General features: G+C 41.2%; 1 protein-coding gene across 8 annotated transcripts in view; it reads left to right on the top strand.

The window, feature by feature from the left end:
- PDZD2 (PDZ domain containing 2) overlaps positions 1–15,797 on the top strand; it is a 320,331-nt gene that overhangs the window by 272,448 nt on the left and 32,086 nt on the right. For 7 of the 8 annotated variants that reach the window (XM_048851666.2, XM_048851664.2, XM_075128404.1 and 4 more), the window contains 6 exons: positions 1,640–1,772; positions 5,416–5,497; positions 6,732–6,835; positions 9,904–10,075; positions 11,236–12,056; positions 14,944–15,088. In XM_048851666.2, coding sequence (XP_048707623.2) covers positions 1,640–1,772; positions 5,416–5,497; positions 6,732–6,835; positions 9,904–10,075; positions 11,236–12,056; positions 14,944–15,088 — 1,457 coding nt within the window. The remainder of the gene's footprint in view (positions 1–1,639; positions 1,773–5,415; positions 5,498–6,731; positions 6,836–9,903; positions 10,076–11,235; positions 12,057–14,943; positions 15,089–15,797) is intronic. The other variant, XM_048851665.2, reaches the window with a different exon arrangement.

The raw sequence follows: 15,797 nt of genomic DNA, 5'->3' as shown, positions 1-15,797 counted from the left end.
TACCCCCGACTCCCTGTCCCGTTTTTTCACAGTTACTATCTGTTCACCCTAAATATAGAGGTGTGCAGCAGTACTGCTCAGCCGCCCTAGGTCAGGGAGAGGAGGGGAATTTCACCACCTCAGTCTCTCTGCACTCCATTTGCATAGAACCTAAATACTCTTTTTATATGGGTGTAGTGGATTTCACGTATTATGAGGACCTTGAACTAGTAACTTGGTCCTGGGATAAGAGAGGAAATAATTTATTGGTTGTAACCCTGACAAAAATGGTCAAAATTATTACCAGAAAAGCAATGTATTTTTTCCAGGAGACAATATTTTAATATTCGCTTGCTTACCTTTAAACCCAAAATTTCAAAAATTTCTCTAGTTTTAGCGATGTCTGTGTATAACAGCTGCATCATTTATTAGGGTAAGTGGCTGACTATATCCATTCATGCATCCCAGTTTTCTAGCTCACTTTTTGAGATGATTTTTTGTGAGACATCTTGTCTCATCAGCAGTTTTTGATTCCATATGGTAAAACTGTGAAGGTGGTTTTGATTTTGGTTTCACAAAGCCTCATTAGTCAGATTCTGGCTTTGCAAAACAAGAGAGGGTTTGGATTCAGATCCTACTTATCTGAGCCCCCTCGAACGTACGTGTGTGTGTGTGTAAATGGTTCCAGATTTAGCCCATTTCTAACTGTTCTATGGTTGCCTCTTTGTAGATAAAGACTTGTGTCTTTGGATTACTAGGCTATGCCTTTCTAAACATACAGACTGTCAAAGCAGTGAAAAAATTGCACAATGCACACACCAAAATAGATTGTGGACTATTGAAATGATGTTATGTGACATCAGCTGCCATTTGAATTTGCTTCTGGCGGTTAGACTTTTGGTGAAAACTACATTTCAGTTAATCATCACAATTGATTCAAATTAAAAGGAAAGTTAATTAAAGCCAGTAGATTGTATGAAAATCCCTGTTAAAGAATATGTTTCTAATAATCATGGAAAATGCAGCAGTAATATCTCTAGATGATTATCCTTTTTTGAATGGTTCCAGATGTCGATACTCCAAGAGCTGTCAAGAATGAAGGAACTGAAATTAACAATTTACAGTCCTGTCACAGAAGAGGCATTGTTTGATCAAACTGGGTTCTATTACCTCAATTTCAAGGGAAAATGGGGTGCCTCTCACCCAATTTCTCTTTAGTTCAAATTTCGAAACAGTTTCATAAACTCATTTGTTTGGAGCCTGTTAAAAAGGTGCTGTGTGTTTAAGTAATTCAGGATGGTGGTAAGGAATAACCTGTCTGCATATAATGTTTGGCTTCTGTGCTCAGAAAACAACAATACCTACAACTGGAGCCAGAAGTTCACTTTCACTCTAGTCTGGTGCAATCAATTTTATGCACTGATGAAATATACTGTGTTGCACTGACAGTAAGTGCAAAAAAGAAGCATTGGATCTTGCTGGTGGTTGCAGTGACATCAAAGCAGTATCATCATGCACGTCAATGGGAGCAAGAGCTGGACCGTTTTTTCCAAATCAAATCTCTTCCAGATATGTGTCTTTGAAAAGTTTGGCCACTGATCAACAGTCCAAATGTTTTATATGAGACAGATGTGCTAACTGGCTGTATTTGTCTTTCTAGCCGGGGTGACCAGATCCTGGAGGCAGATTCAGTGAGTCTGCGCCATGCAGCACTAAGTGAAGCCTATGCCATTCTGAGTGAATGTGGTCCGGGTCCAGTTAGCCTTATCATTAGTCGTCATCCCAATCCCAAGGTGAGGAAAAGACAGTTTCGTATAGTTGCACATTGCTTTCCTTTGTTCTTGCAATCTGGGTGTGAATGTTTGAGATGTGGCGAATGGAGAACATTGTATTTTCTCTCCAGGTAATTTCATGGACTGTGTAACACAGGAGGTCAGTCCAGATGATTGTGATGGTCCCTTCTTATCTATGAATCCATAGTTGTGTTGGAACTTTCTTGCAGCATTGGCACTATCCACCAGTTGTGGCTTTCACTGAGCACTTATTTTTCTGTGAGATATTCCAGTTGTCATGCTCACTGATTTGTTCACAGTTGGACTAAGTGACAAACCTATGAATTTGAAGCTGACAACATAAGTACTGTACATATCACCTTCATTGTTACAGTCACTTTGGGTGGAATTGAATTTGAACAGTAGCTGCCAGGGATAAATATCAGCAGATTGAGTCAATAAACTATAACAAAATAATGAATACAGCACCTTTTAAAAATGTTAACCTGTCCAAACATTGAAGTTTTCCTGTAGAAGAAATGAATCCATGATGTCTTGCTTCTGCAGAATCTGTGCCAGGGGAATTTTAAAATGTCTGCATTTATAAAGTGTATAATTATTTTCAAGCAAATTACTTCTTTTATTGGTGATGAAAGATAAGAGATTCCTTCATCCAAGCAGTATGGAATAATAACTTGTTTTATTTTACCATCCAAAGAATTTCATGGGCTTATAAAACCTTGTAGGCTGTACAGGAATGTAGTTGGGAAAATATTTGTTTTAGGGAGATCAGGAAAGCTTTGACTTTTGAATTCCTAAATACAAATGGAAACCTGTTTATAAGGCACAAGTGCTCTGAATTCTAATTTGCCGTATTGACCAGAATGATTTGGCATTCCTATCCTGGAGGTAACAATATGTAGCTTGAGAAAAACTTGTAATGTAGAGGCCACAGGTGGTATTTATTTTCTGACAATTCAGATGTACCGATGATAGGCACTAGTGGGCCTCCATACAAGGCTATTCCGTGATCACTGCCAGGGCTTCTGATAACTGAAGGAGAGGCAGTTCATCTATTGGGTAGAGCAGCAGTTCTCAAACTGAGGTCCTGGGAACCCAGGGAGTCCTTAGAGATTGCATGGGGGGTCCTCAAAATGCCAACAATCACACCAATGATAGATAGACTCTGTAGTAAGAAGCAGGCACATCCATCTCACTGACATCTGTAAGTACTCGGATGCTCTTTTCCTTAAAGCTTTACTAACAGTACATGTTTATATGAAGTACACATATACCTTTATCCATCAGTTTCTCAGTTCGGGGTCCGTGATTAACATTAACGTGAAAAGGGGTCTGTTGACAAAAAAATGTTTGAGACCTTCTGGGGTAGAGCAAGGGACAGGGAGCCAGAATTGGGCCCAAAATGTAAGACCAGCAGAACAAGTCTATGTATTGTGTTGGACAGTGTTGTAGTTCGTTGACTGCAGTATTATAAGGCACCTTTTACCATGAGACTGTGAACACCTTGAAACAATTATCCAGGGAGTGCAAACTCTCCTCCCTGCCCTATCCTCATTCATCTAAATTGAGTGTTGACTCAAGAGCATAATTCTGCCCTTTCAACTGCTCATTGGTTGCTGATCACTTCAGAAGCTGGGGTTGGAATGATTCTTACATGGTGGTGGGGACTGGGAAATATAGTGCGAAGAAAGACAAACCCAGGTCAGGCACCCAGGTTCACTAGTGACACTTAAAAATATAGGCCTCAATGAAGACCATATTCTACCCTAGATCTTTTCACTCTCCTTCAATTAATATCACTGGGGATCTGCTGTGCCTAGATTGCATATATGTAGCTGTGAATTTATACCCCAGACCACATATGCTAATTAATAATTGCATTTGTCCCTCTTCACAGAATAAGTTTGACACTCCTGATGTAGACAGAACTGAAAAAAGAGATCTTTCTGGAGTTGGTATTTTGTTTTTTCTTCTCATTGCACAAAAAAGGCATCCTACATAACATAAGGACAGCCATGCTGGGTCAGACCAATGGTCCATCCAGCTCAGTATCCTGTCTTCCAGCAGCGGGCAATGCCAGGTGCTTCAGAGGGAATGAACAGAACAGGCAATCATTGAGTGATCCGTCCCATTGTCCATTCCCAGCTTCTGGAAAAATGTTGGACCTTCCTGGACCTCACATATACCGTAAACTCTATGATGAGACAATAGCACAGAACTCTCAGCTTGGTGTGGGGAAGGGGCTATGGCATCTTCACACCATCTTTGTACCTCCTAAATCCTGGTTGTTATTTAGACCACTGTTTAAGTGACAGCATCCTGTCCCTGGCTGCCTGTGGTCACAGTGCTTCCCAGAATCTCCCCAGTTCTGCGGCCTCACATAGTCCCCCTCACACTCCTCATGCTGGACTTGCCTTTGGATGTCTTCATCAGCTCCCACCCCATGGAATCCTCCCCAGCTGGATCCGGGGCTTTTAAGGCCTCTTTATACCACTTGAGACCTTTTACAGAAAAAATGGCAGGAGTGTGGGTGAGGCTCTTGGTTAATATTTCTCAGCTGCAGTGCCATCCCACGGTCTGAAAACAAAGATATTTTTGTTAAGGTTCATGTTGTTTCATACATTTATTATGTTTAATCCCCCACTTCATCACACAAAAGCTCCACAGAAAGTTTTGTTACTGAATATACAAGCTTCAGTATTTTTATGTATTTCCAAGAGAAATACCACAAAGGTTTTCTTTCTTCTGTTATTGTTAGTGGATGTGGCATTTAAATTATGTTTAAACTGCTGAGTTTGCTTAGGGATAATTCAGATCCTCTTAGTTCAAAGCGGTTCAGCTTTCTGACCTGTCTCTGTGCCGAGTTATAATTCATGTAAAGTTGAGTGAATTGAAATCACGTTGGGGCATATCTCAAACCAGAAACCTGGGTTGTTATGTATTCCTGCTCCCCAGCAGCTCCAGTTCTAAGACTACATATAATGTCTTCTAGAAATTTCTGAGGGTGGGTGTGTTAGAATAATCCAGATATTTCAAATGCAACATGTAACTGCAGTGTATTTTTATATGCGGAAAATATTACAGTTACCAATTACCGATTTATTTATTTATTTGGTAAGGGGGGGGGGGGGTTAAGAGAAAAGTCAGCTAGTATTTCAGGAAATCTGGCATTTTCATACTTTTTAATTTAACATGTCTTTTACTGATGGAATATTTTAGACAAATTGCTGAATATTTTAAAAAATTAATATTTTCATATACATTTCTCTAGAATATGAAGGTAGCGAGCTACTTGGATAAAATGCATGGCATGATAATGTTGTTCGCTTTATTTATGCAAGCCTGATGCAACTTTTTTATTTAACATTTGTGCATTTAGTGTGACACTTTGACATCTTTGACTTTGTAATAGGCTGGCCATGTTTTCCTCATACCCCTTCTAAAGAGACCAGCTCAGGGTCACAGAGGAAGTCTGATTCAGAGCTAAGACCAGAACTTGAGAGCTCTTCACATTCCTTTGCACAGACCTCTAAAACAACAGTAAATCTTGACTGAATATTTGTGATGATCAGTGCTCAGACTCTGATCTTAGCTGCTTATGTTCTACAGCAAACTCACATCATCTCTTTTCTACTAAAATTAGGTTTCTGAACAGGAGATGGATGAAGCAATAGCGTGCACCACTCATCGAGAGAGCAAGGATGCCTATCCCCCTCATGTCACAGGTAGCAACATGTTCTTTTTCTATGTTGTGTCAATCTGTCCATTATTTTTCATACACGGCAACATTTACTGGAGTGCTATTGGGATCTTTGCAGTCATAAATATTTAAAACTCCTATTGAGAAACGTTCCACTCTTTCCACAGTACTATGTTAATTAAAAAACGTTATGTATTTCAGTCATAGCTGCCACACAGCCCGCATCCTTAGCACTGTGTATCTGTTTTAGATATCTCTGAGGCACCAATCACCGTAACGTCAGAGTGTGAGGAGGTTACTACTCCATCCTGATCTAATGATCAGGACAGAGCATTGCATTCTGGGATTGGGAGGCTGCCCAAGTCACACCTCCATGTTCAAGAAAAGAGCAGCTACAGCCTAGTTCATTTTTAACAAATTAGATATGGCCATCAGGTTGCTAGCAAATTTTCAACATGGCCCCTCAGTTGGGATGTCCCATCTGTGTTTGAACATGGCATTAGCCATTTCTAAAATCCTACAGATGAAAGTGAACTTGTAGGAAAACGTGGAACTCTAATTACATTATTCCTTAATAGAAGACGAAGAGAACATTCCCCTTTCTGCTTCAAATTGGAAGAATGACTAACTAGCTGGTTTTCAGACAAAAATGTTAGTTTTTTTTTTAATCAAGCTTATTTACACCAAAATGGTTTTCTACGAACAGAGATACAGCCATTTTGGAACAGACCTTTCCCAGTGACCTCCACCCTCCCTCTCCTAGTGTATGGCTGGAAGCAGGAGGGACGGTATCATGCTTTAATGTGGCTTGTGTAGTCACGGCACAGCGCTGGGAGAGAGTACTCTCCCAGTGCTCTAAAAAACCCACCTCCACAAGGGGCGGTAGCTCCCAGCACTCTAAAAAAATCACCTCCACGAGGGGCGCAGCTCCCAGCGCTGGGGCACTGTCTACACTGGTGCTTGTTGGCACTGAAAGTTGCTGCGCTCCGGGAGGTGGTTTTTTACACCCCTGAGTGAGCAAGTTGCAGCACCGTACAGTGCCAGTGTAGACAAGCCCTAAGTAACTAAGTAGCAGCTTATCTGGGGGATGGAGAGATATATCAGAGACTTGTTAAGTAAAATAAAACTTGTTTTTAAAGGGACTCAGATAATATGGTGATGCGCAGTGTATAAATATCTAGACAGACCAGTGCTCTGCTTGCTTGGGTACGTATTCTGTAGCTTTAATTTTTGGTCTCTAATTGAATCATGTTTAACAGGGATTCTTCAGAAAAGTCCATCCCCTAGTGTGAAAGCCAGACAAGGAGAGGCCTCATCGCCCCTGAGCTGGACAATGAAACGATTCCTGGAGCCAGCAAGTCGGGTAAACAAATTAAAATACAACACAAAGAGATTACTTTTTAGGATAAGCTTTTACCAAAGAATTGGATTGCTCAGAACAAAAGATCTACGCTTCTTCCATGTCACACCTGTGTCATGCTAAGGGGTTCCATTAGTTAAGCCATATTCTTGGGACACAGGCACTGTCAGCAATAGAAAACTCTCCTTTAGGTCTACTCTGCAGGCAGCTTCTAGAAGCGACCTGTAGTGGGGCTGGCCTGGAAGGCTGTCCCCTGAATGGGACCACAGTAGTCACTTATCAGAATCCCACTTGTCATGTGCTGTGGTTTAATTTCAGTCTTGTAAAAAGTGAGCTCTGCTCAATGGTGTATTCATATTGGCACTGAGATGGTGAGTAGGTCGTGGTCCTTGGAACATGGAATCTGCTAATACAGAAACCATTTACTCAGTTATTTATGTTGTAATAGTGGTGGAAATTTTTTTTTCTGGAAAGGCCAAGTAGGAAATACAGTCAGTCCCAGAGAAGGAGTACAAGTACCTGTAGTCTTTCAATAAGGGAGGGACTTAAAGGGAATCATAAAGGTGAATGGTTTAACGCCTGATTGCTGTGCTGCATACCCACCTCTACAAATTGAGGGTGTCTGAAAATCAGGTTACTTTTGGTGATGAAATATGGTTTCAGGTGCCTAACTTCATAGAATCATAGAATATCAGGGTTGGAAGGGACCTCAGGAGGTCATCTAGTCCAACCCCCTGCTCAAAAGCAGGACCAATCCCCAATTAAATCATCCCAGCCAAGGCTTTGTCAAGCCTTGAAACTTCTAAGGAAGGAGATTCCACCACCTCCCTAGGCAACGCATTCCAGTGTTTCACCACCCTCCTAGTGAAAAAGTTTTTCCTAATATCCAACCTAAACCTCCCCCACTGCAACTTGAGACCATTACCCCTTGTCCTGTCCTCTTCCACCACTGAGAATAGTCTAGAACCATCCTCTCTGGAACTATCTCTCAGGTAGTTGAAAGCAGCTATCAAATCCCCCCTCATTCTTCTCTTCTGCAGGCTAAACAATCCCAGCTCCCTCAGCCTCTCCTCATAACTCATGTGTTCCAGACCCCTAATCATTTTTGTTGCCCTTCGCTGGACTCTCTCCAATTTATCCATATCCTTCTTGTAGTGTGGGGCCCAAAACTGGACACAGTACTCCAGATGAGGCCTCACCAATGTCGAATAGAGGGGGACGATCACGTCCCTCGATCTGCTGGCAGTGCCCCTACTTATACATCCCAAAATGCCATTGGCCTTCTTGGCAACAAGGGCACACTGTTGACTCATATCCAGCTTCTCGTTCACTGTCACCCCTAGGTCCTTTTCCGCAGAACTGCTGCCTAGCCATTCGGTCCCTAGTCTGTAGCTGTGCATTGGGTTCTTCCGTTCTAAGTGCAGGACTCTGCACTTATACTTATTGAACCTCATCAGATTTCTTTTGGCCCAATCCTCCAATTTGTCTAGGTCCCTCTGTATCCTATCCCTGCCTTCCAACGTATCTACCACTCCTCCCAGTTTAGTATCATCCGCAAATTTGCTGAGAGTGCAATCCACACCATCCTCCAGATCATTTATGAAGATATTGAACAAAACCGGCCCCAGGACCGACCCCTGGGGCACTCCACTTGACACCGGCTGCCAACTAGACATGGAGCCATTGATCACTACCCGTTGAGCCCGACAATCTAGCCAACTTTCTACCCACCTTATAGTGCATTCATCCAGCCCATACTTCTTTAACTTGCTGACAAGAATACTGTGGGAGACCGTGTCAAAAGCTTTGCTAAAGTCAAGATACAATACATCCACTGCTTTCCCTTCATCCACAGAACCAGTAATCTCATCGTAGAAGGCGATTAGTTTAGTCAGGCATGACCTTCCCTTGGTGAATCCATGCTGACTGTTCCTGATCACTTTCCTCTCATGTAAGTGCTTCAGGATTGATTCTTTGAGGACCTGCTCCATGATTTTTCCGGGGACTGAAGTGAGGCTCACTGGCCTGTAGTTCCCAGGATCCTCCTTCTTCCCTTTTTTAAAGATTGGCACTACATTAGCCTTTTTCCAGTCATCCGGGACTTCCCCCGTTCGCCACGAGTTTTCAAAGATAATGGCCAATGGCTCTGCAATCACAGCCGCCAGTTCCTTTAGCACTCTCGGATGCAACTCGTCCGGCCCCATGGACTTGTGCACGTCCAGCTTTTCTAAATAGTCCCTAACCACCTCTTTCTCCACAGAGGGCTGGGCATCTATTCCCCATGTTGTGATGCCCAGCGCAGCAGTCTGGGAGCTGACCTTGTTCGTGAAGACAGAGGCAAAAAAAGCATTGAGTACATTAGCTTTTTCCACATCCTCTGTCACTAGGTTGCCTCCCTCATTCATTAACTTCAGCCACCTAAGGCCTGGTCTACACTGTGTGTGTGGGGGGGGGCGGGAATCTATCTACAGTTTCCACGGTATGCATCTGATGAAGTGAGCTGTAGCTCACGAAAGCTCATGCTCAAATAAATTGGTTAGTCTCTAAGGTGCCACAAGTACTTCTTTTCTTTTTGCGAATACAGACTAACACGGCTGTTACTCTGAAACCTATCTAAGTTATGCAACTTCAGCTACGTGAATAACGTAGTTGAAGTCGACGTACTTAGATCTACTCACCACAGTGTCTTCACTGCGGTGAGTCGACAGCTGGGTGCTCCCCCGTCGACTCCATCTGCGTCTCTCGCACTGGTGGAGTACCGGAGTTGATGGGAGAGCACTCGGTGGTCGATTTATCGTGTCTAGACTAGATGCAATAAATTGACCCCCACTGGATCGATCGCTGCCCATCAATCCTGCAGGTAATGTAGACAAACCCTAAGTTTGAAAATGTTAGCCTTAATCTCACTGTGGCTCAGTGCCCCTGTTTGTAGAATTGGGATGTTAATCTTTACTGTAGTTACCAATGTGTTATGAGGCTGAAGTTAGTGATGTTTAGATAGTATACACACTGGGTGCTATTAACATAAATGACCACCAGTCACCAGTTTTATTTACTTATTTTCCTTTCAGCAGGGATCTGTCAGTTCTGAAACAGAGCTTTCCCAGTACTTCTCACAAGATGGGCCAAGTCAGGTGTCATTTTCTGACACACAAGTAACGGTCTCCAGTGATGAAGAGCAGCTCCGTCAAAAAAGTGGAAACAGCTCTTTGGATGACAGCTCTCTTCCTCCCAGCAATCTAAGTAAGCCACAGATATTGAAAGAAATGGCAAGATGTATGTGGGGTAGTCATTGCATGTGTTGGGTCAGGAATGTCACATTTTGGGTAGAAATGTCAGCTAGTCCAGTGCGAGCCAACAGGTTGTAATGTGATGCTTCAGAAAATGAAAGAAGGAATCTAAATACAATGTGCATAGTGTGTGACTGGATTGCAACTCTGACTAGTTGACTAGAGAATAAATTTATATTATTGGTTTGGCTGACCAAATCTAAGTTATCATTGCAAGTTAATCAAGCCACTCGTGATTATCTGATTGATTACATTTAAATCAGACCAGTCTTAAATATCTCAGATACATGAAACTTTGTCTTTACACCAGAATATATGGTGCTCCCATAATATATTTTGCACATGTTGTGAGATCTTTCTCCTTTCTATGGTCTACCTGGAACAGTCTTGTTTCTCTTCTATATTGAGTCTCCATCTCAATTCAAGAATCAGATAGGCAAGGAAGAGCAGATATATTTCTATACTTCTCAGATAGTCTCTGCCTTTGCCAGTATTTATCTCTGAAATTTCATTATTTAATTCAACAAAGCAATTTTGGATATGGTTTGTGTGAAAGAGACTACACAAAATAAGCTTGTATTATATTATATCCGTATGAGTATATATTATATATTTAGTTTTTGATAAGAAGGATATGACCAGGAAGTCTTAGATCACCCAGCCTTTAGAGTGAAACAGATTGTGTGCTTGTGTTTTGCCTGAGTGTCTTTTTCTCTCTCTCACTGTGAATCGATTAGGTCAACTCTGTACCTACATTAAAGCAGAATTACAGGGATTTTCCACTGTTTGAACTTAAAAAATAAATGTGTGTGTGCTCCCTTTTCTTCTTGTGGGCACAGTCCTGGTTCAGAAGCAGAATGAGAATAAAACCAGATGTGTAATGAACAGGAAGCACCCATAAATCACAAGACCATCTTTCATTTCTAGTGCTTTTGTACCATAGGTATGTTTTAAAGTGGAGGACATGGAAAAACAGCTCAGGCTTTCTACGCAGACACAGCGAAAATCCTCTGTTGCAAACAAGCGTGTCTCTTTTAAAGTGGCTGCAGTAGAATGCTCAGCATAAAACTAGTCCAATAAGCGCAATTAAAAATGTAATAAATTCTTTTCTAGCTGCTAAAGAAGCAGGAACAACCAAAGTGGACAGTCTTGCTTCACCAACCAGTGGAAAGTCACCTGGTCTTTTCAACAAGCACGTGGAATCTGCCCGACAGGGGAGCCTTAATGGTAGTCCCAAGTCTGTCCGCAGCCCACTGCTGAGGCAGAGAAGAGTTGTTTTCTATGATGGCAATGTTAGCGACGAGGATGATTTTGTCAAGCAAGAAGAGGTCCACTTCCAAAGGAGCCTGGGGGACAAGAACCAGAAAAATGCCAAGGAAGACTCTGGCATGGTCATCACAACCTCTTTCGTTGAAGTTGATGATGAAGGCCAGGATGGTGAATTGTCTCGACACCCTGGCAGTAAGGCAGCTACCCCTGTGTTCAGCAACTCCTCGGTGACTGAGGAGAGTGCCCTAGAGCAAATGGTGGATTTGTCCTTCTTTCAAATCAAAGCACTTGATTACTCAGGTATGCCTGAGATTTATCCTACTAATCTGGGAGTGAAGGAGCTCCGAGAGGCACAGCTTGAATCTATGAGATCCCCTAAACTGGAGCACAAAGCCGTTACAAGAGTAAAAAGCATGATGAGCACTGAGTGCCGCAATCTCCCAAGGCAGAAGATGGAAGAGCACGGTTCCTGTCATAAGCCTGTTGCCAGGACACTTCCACACAGCAAAAAGACTGAAGGACCCGACATCCCCAAGCAGAGCAATGCTGAAACAGTTAATCTGCTGCGGAATGAAGATGAATCATTTGGCCTGGATTTGGAGATCCAGGCCACTCCCGTAAGAGTTGTGATAACAGGTTTACGATCAGGCGGAGCAGCTGAAAGGGTAACATTTTAAAAATATGAGTCACTTTGTGGATGTTTACTCATGGGTTTCTCTTTCTGGAGATTAATATTTGATAAGTGAGCTTTTATACAAGCACGCAAATGAGAGATTTACCTCCACTGGAAAAAAAAGTCTTATTCCTTATCTTTCTAATATGCCATTAAACTACGTGTTTTAGAGACAGTCATGCCCCATCTGATTTAAGCTTGAAATAGTCAACCAGCAAAAACATACCAAAATGAAATAATCCATATTAGTAATTATTGTTTTAGGGCTCACTACAATTTTTCTACTTTGCCAGAAACAAAAGAAGGTTTATGTAAGGAAGAGAAGTGATTTAGAAACATAAAGTATTAATGATAAAATGTACATTGCTTATTAATAGGCAAGAATTATATTGCAATTTAGGGTATAACCATTCTCTCCTGTTATTTTTTAATTTATTTTATTATCTACTCTGCACTCTGTCTGTGCTTGTTACAGTGGGGATAATTGCTTGGCATGTATACAGAATGCTGACCTTAGGCAAATTGTTCAACAGTACAAAGAATTTTTGTGTGAACAAAGTGTGACGTGGTATTCTTCGCTGATTTAGTGAATCTTTACTGTTGTGAGGGAGTATGGCATAGTGGTTTGAACAGGGGTCTGAGAGTCATGATCCTTGGGTCCCTATTCCTATCTTAACCACTGATTCATTGTGTAACCTTGGGAAATATTTTTATCCTATGCCTTAAAGGCCTGATACCTGCTCCTCTTTAAGGCAGTGAAAAGATTCAGATTGGTTTAATGGGAGTTGAGTAGGGTCCCAAGTTCCTGGTCAAATGCTAGGAGGTGATAACTAGGAGGCAGCACTGCTTTGGGAGATCCTAGAGAAACTATGGTTCATTCAGCCAGAATACCTCTCTAGAGGAAAGGCTTCAGAGTAGCAGCCGTATTAGTCTGTATCAGCAAAAAGAACGAGGAGTACTTGTGGCACCTTAGAGACTAACAAATTTGTTTGAGCATACGCTTTCATGGGCTAAACCTCACTTTATCGGATGCATGCAGTGGAAAATACAGAAGGAAGATATATATATACACAGAGAACATGAAAAAATGGGTGTTGCCATACCCACTATAACGAGAGTGATCAGTTAAGATGAGCTATTATCAGCAGGAGAAAAAAAAAACCTTTTGTAGTGATAATCAGGATGGCCCATTTCCAACAGTTGACAAGAAGGTGTGAATAACAGTAGGGGGAAAAATAAGCATAGGGAAATAATAGTTTATTATTAAATAATAATAATTAATAAATGGACACAAATCAGACGTCAAGAATTATAACATTCAAAAACCAGTCGGAGAACACTTCAATCTCTCTGGTCACTCGATTACAGACCTAAAAGTGGCAATTCTTCAATAAAAAAACTTCAAAAACAGACTCCAACAAGAAATTGCTGAATTGGAATTAACAAATTTATTTGAGAATAAGCTTTCATGGGCTACAGCCCACTTCATCAGATGCATAAAATGGAACATCTAGTAAGAAGGTATATATACATACAGAGAACATGAAAAGGTGGAAGTTGCCATACCAACTCTAAGAGGCTAATTAATTAAGATGAGCTATTATCAGCAGGAGAAAAAAAACTTTTGTAGTGATAATCAAGATGGCCCATTTCAGACAGTTGACAAGAAGGTGTGAGGATACTTAACATGGAGAAATAGATTCAATTGTGTAATGACCCAGCCACTGCCAGTCTCTATTCAAGCCCAAGTTAATGGTATCTAGTTTGCAAATTAATTCTAGTTCAGCAGTTTCTTGTTGGAGTCTGTTCTTGAAGCTTTTCTGTTGCAAAATTGCCACCTTCAAGTCTGTTATTGAGTGACCAGAGAGGTTGAAGTGTTCTCCCACTGGTTTTTGAATGTTATGATTCCTGATGTCAGATTTGTGTCCATTTATTCTTTTGCGTAGAGACTGTCCAGTTTGGCAATGTACATGGCAGAGGGGCATTGCTGGCACATGATGGCATATATCACATTGGTAGATGTGCAGGTGAACGAGCCTCTGATGGCGTGGCTGATGTGGTTAGGTCCTTTGATGGTGTCACTTGAATAGATATGTGGACAGAGTTGGCATCAGGCTTTGTTGCAAGGATAGGCTCCTGTCTGAAACGGGCCATCTTGATTATCACTACAAAAGTTTTTTTTCTCCTGCTGATAATAGTTCATCTTAATTAATTAGCCTCTTAGAGTTGGTATGGCAACTTCCACCTTTTCATGTTCTCTGTATGTATATATATCTTCTTACTATATGTTCCATTCTATGCATCTGATGAAGTGTTTTTTTTTCTCCTGCTGATAATAGCTCACCTTAACTGATCACTCTCGTTATAGTGGGTATGGCAACACCACATTTTCATGTTCTCTGTGTATATATATATCTTTCTACTGTATTTTCCACTGCATGCATCCGATGACGTGAGGTTTAGCCCACGAAAGCGTATGCTCAAATAAATTTGTTAGTCTCTAAGGTGCCACAAGTACTCCTCGTTCTCTAGAGGAAAGTGACCATGGCCTCTTCCTCATACCAGCCTCTGTGGGAGCCAAGCAACACCTCCAATGTCTTCACTGAGAGATACGTGGTCTCTGTGCAGAGTCACAAAGACTGGGAGGTTCCTTCTGTCATCAGATCCCCCGCTTGGTAAACACAAAGAGTGAGCGACATTCTGTTCCTCACTTTACTTGTCTGTAAACTAAATATATCCTGTGTTCTGCCTTCTGTAACCACTATAAACTGGGAGCATTGCTTGTAAAACATTTATTCTTGTACTGTAAGCTATGCCCTCTGCTTCTGTGATAGAGCCTCTCAGGTATTTACATTCATTTATCTCTGTAACCGTATTAGGGATCTATGGGAAAGCTGACAGTAGGAGATGAGATTTTATCCATCAACAGTACCCCAGTCAGTGGAATGACATCCCAGGAAATCTGTCTGTTCATACAGAATCTCCCCAGGTCTGTAACACTAGAGGTGCAAAAGGCAGTATCAGGTGAGAGCATTTTTTTACTCTTATACTGTTGGTTTGGAATACGTAAGTGGGAAAAGCTTGATCAGGTGTTTTGCTGACCTGGCAACTGAGATAATTCAGAAAAAGTGGTGTGTGTGAGTGTGTATTGATGTTGATGATAAAGTATTTCATTACGGAGACAGATTTTCAGTCATTTATAACAAGTCATCATGAAGTGCTGTTTCGTCATCCTGACCTGAAGGTTTAAATCTCACATTTAAAATAATAGCTCCAGAATATTTGACAAAAAGCATCAAAATATTTAATGCTTTTAACCATCTAATGCAGAGTCAAGTTAACCCATCAGGGAATTTAATTATGGAAGTATTAGGGTCAAGCATGACAATCAAATTTGCAGTCAATGTCTTGTTGATAAATGACAAGTTAATTTGACTATGCATATGATACATAATTGTGTATAATAATTTAAATACTCTGATCCTTTTAGTCGAATCTGTCTCTTAAAATGTGAAGTTTAAGTTGTATTTTGGGATCAGATAGTAAAATAATGAAATCCAGGCTCTTTCTTGGTAAATCAGAAAGTTCTACTGCTCAGAAAGAAATTGTAAAAACAGACGTGTACTGCTTGAATCTTGTTGAAATGGCTATTTGCATTTTTGTTGTAAAGAGTTGTTTCTAGTTTAGGTGGAAATGTTGATACCTAGTTCTTCCCACTAAGAAGATTTATGCT

The sequence above is a fragment of the Caretta caretta genome, chromosome 5 (genome assembly GCF_965140235.1).
Source record: "Caretta caretta isolate rCarCar2 chromosome 5, rCarCar1.hap1, whole genome shotgun sequence".
NCBI classification, from domain to species: Eukaryota; Metazoa; Chordata; order Testudines; family Cheloniidae; genus Caretta; species Caretta caretta.
The sequence above is the reverse complement of the archived record's forward strand: the minus strand, read 5'-3'. Positions and strand labels throughout refer to the sequence as shown.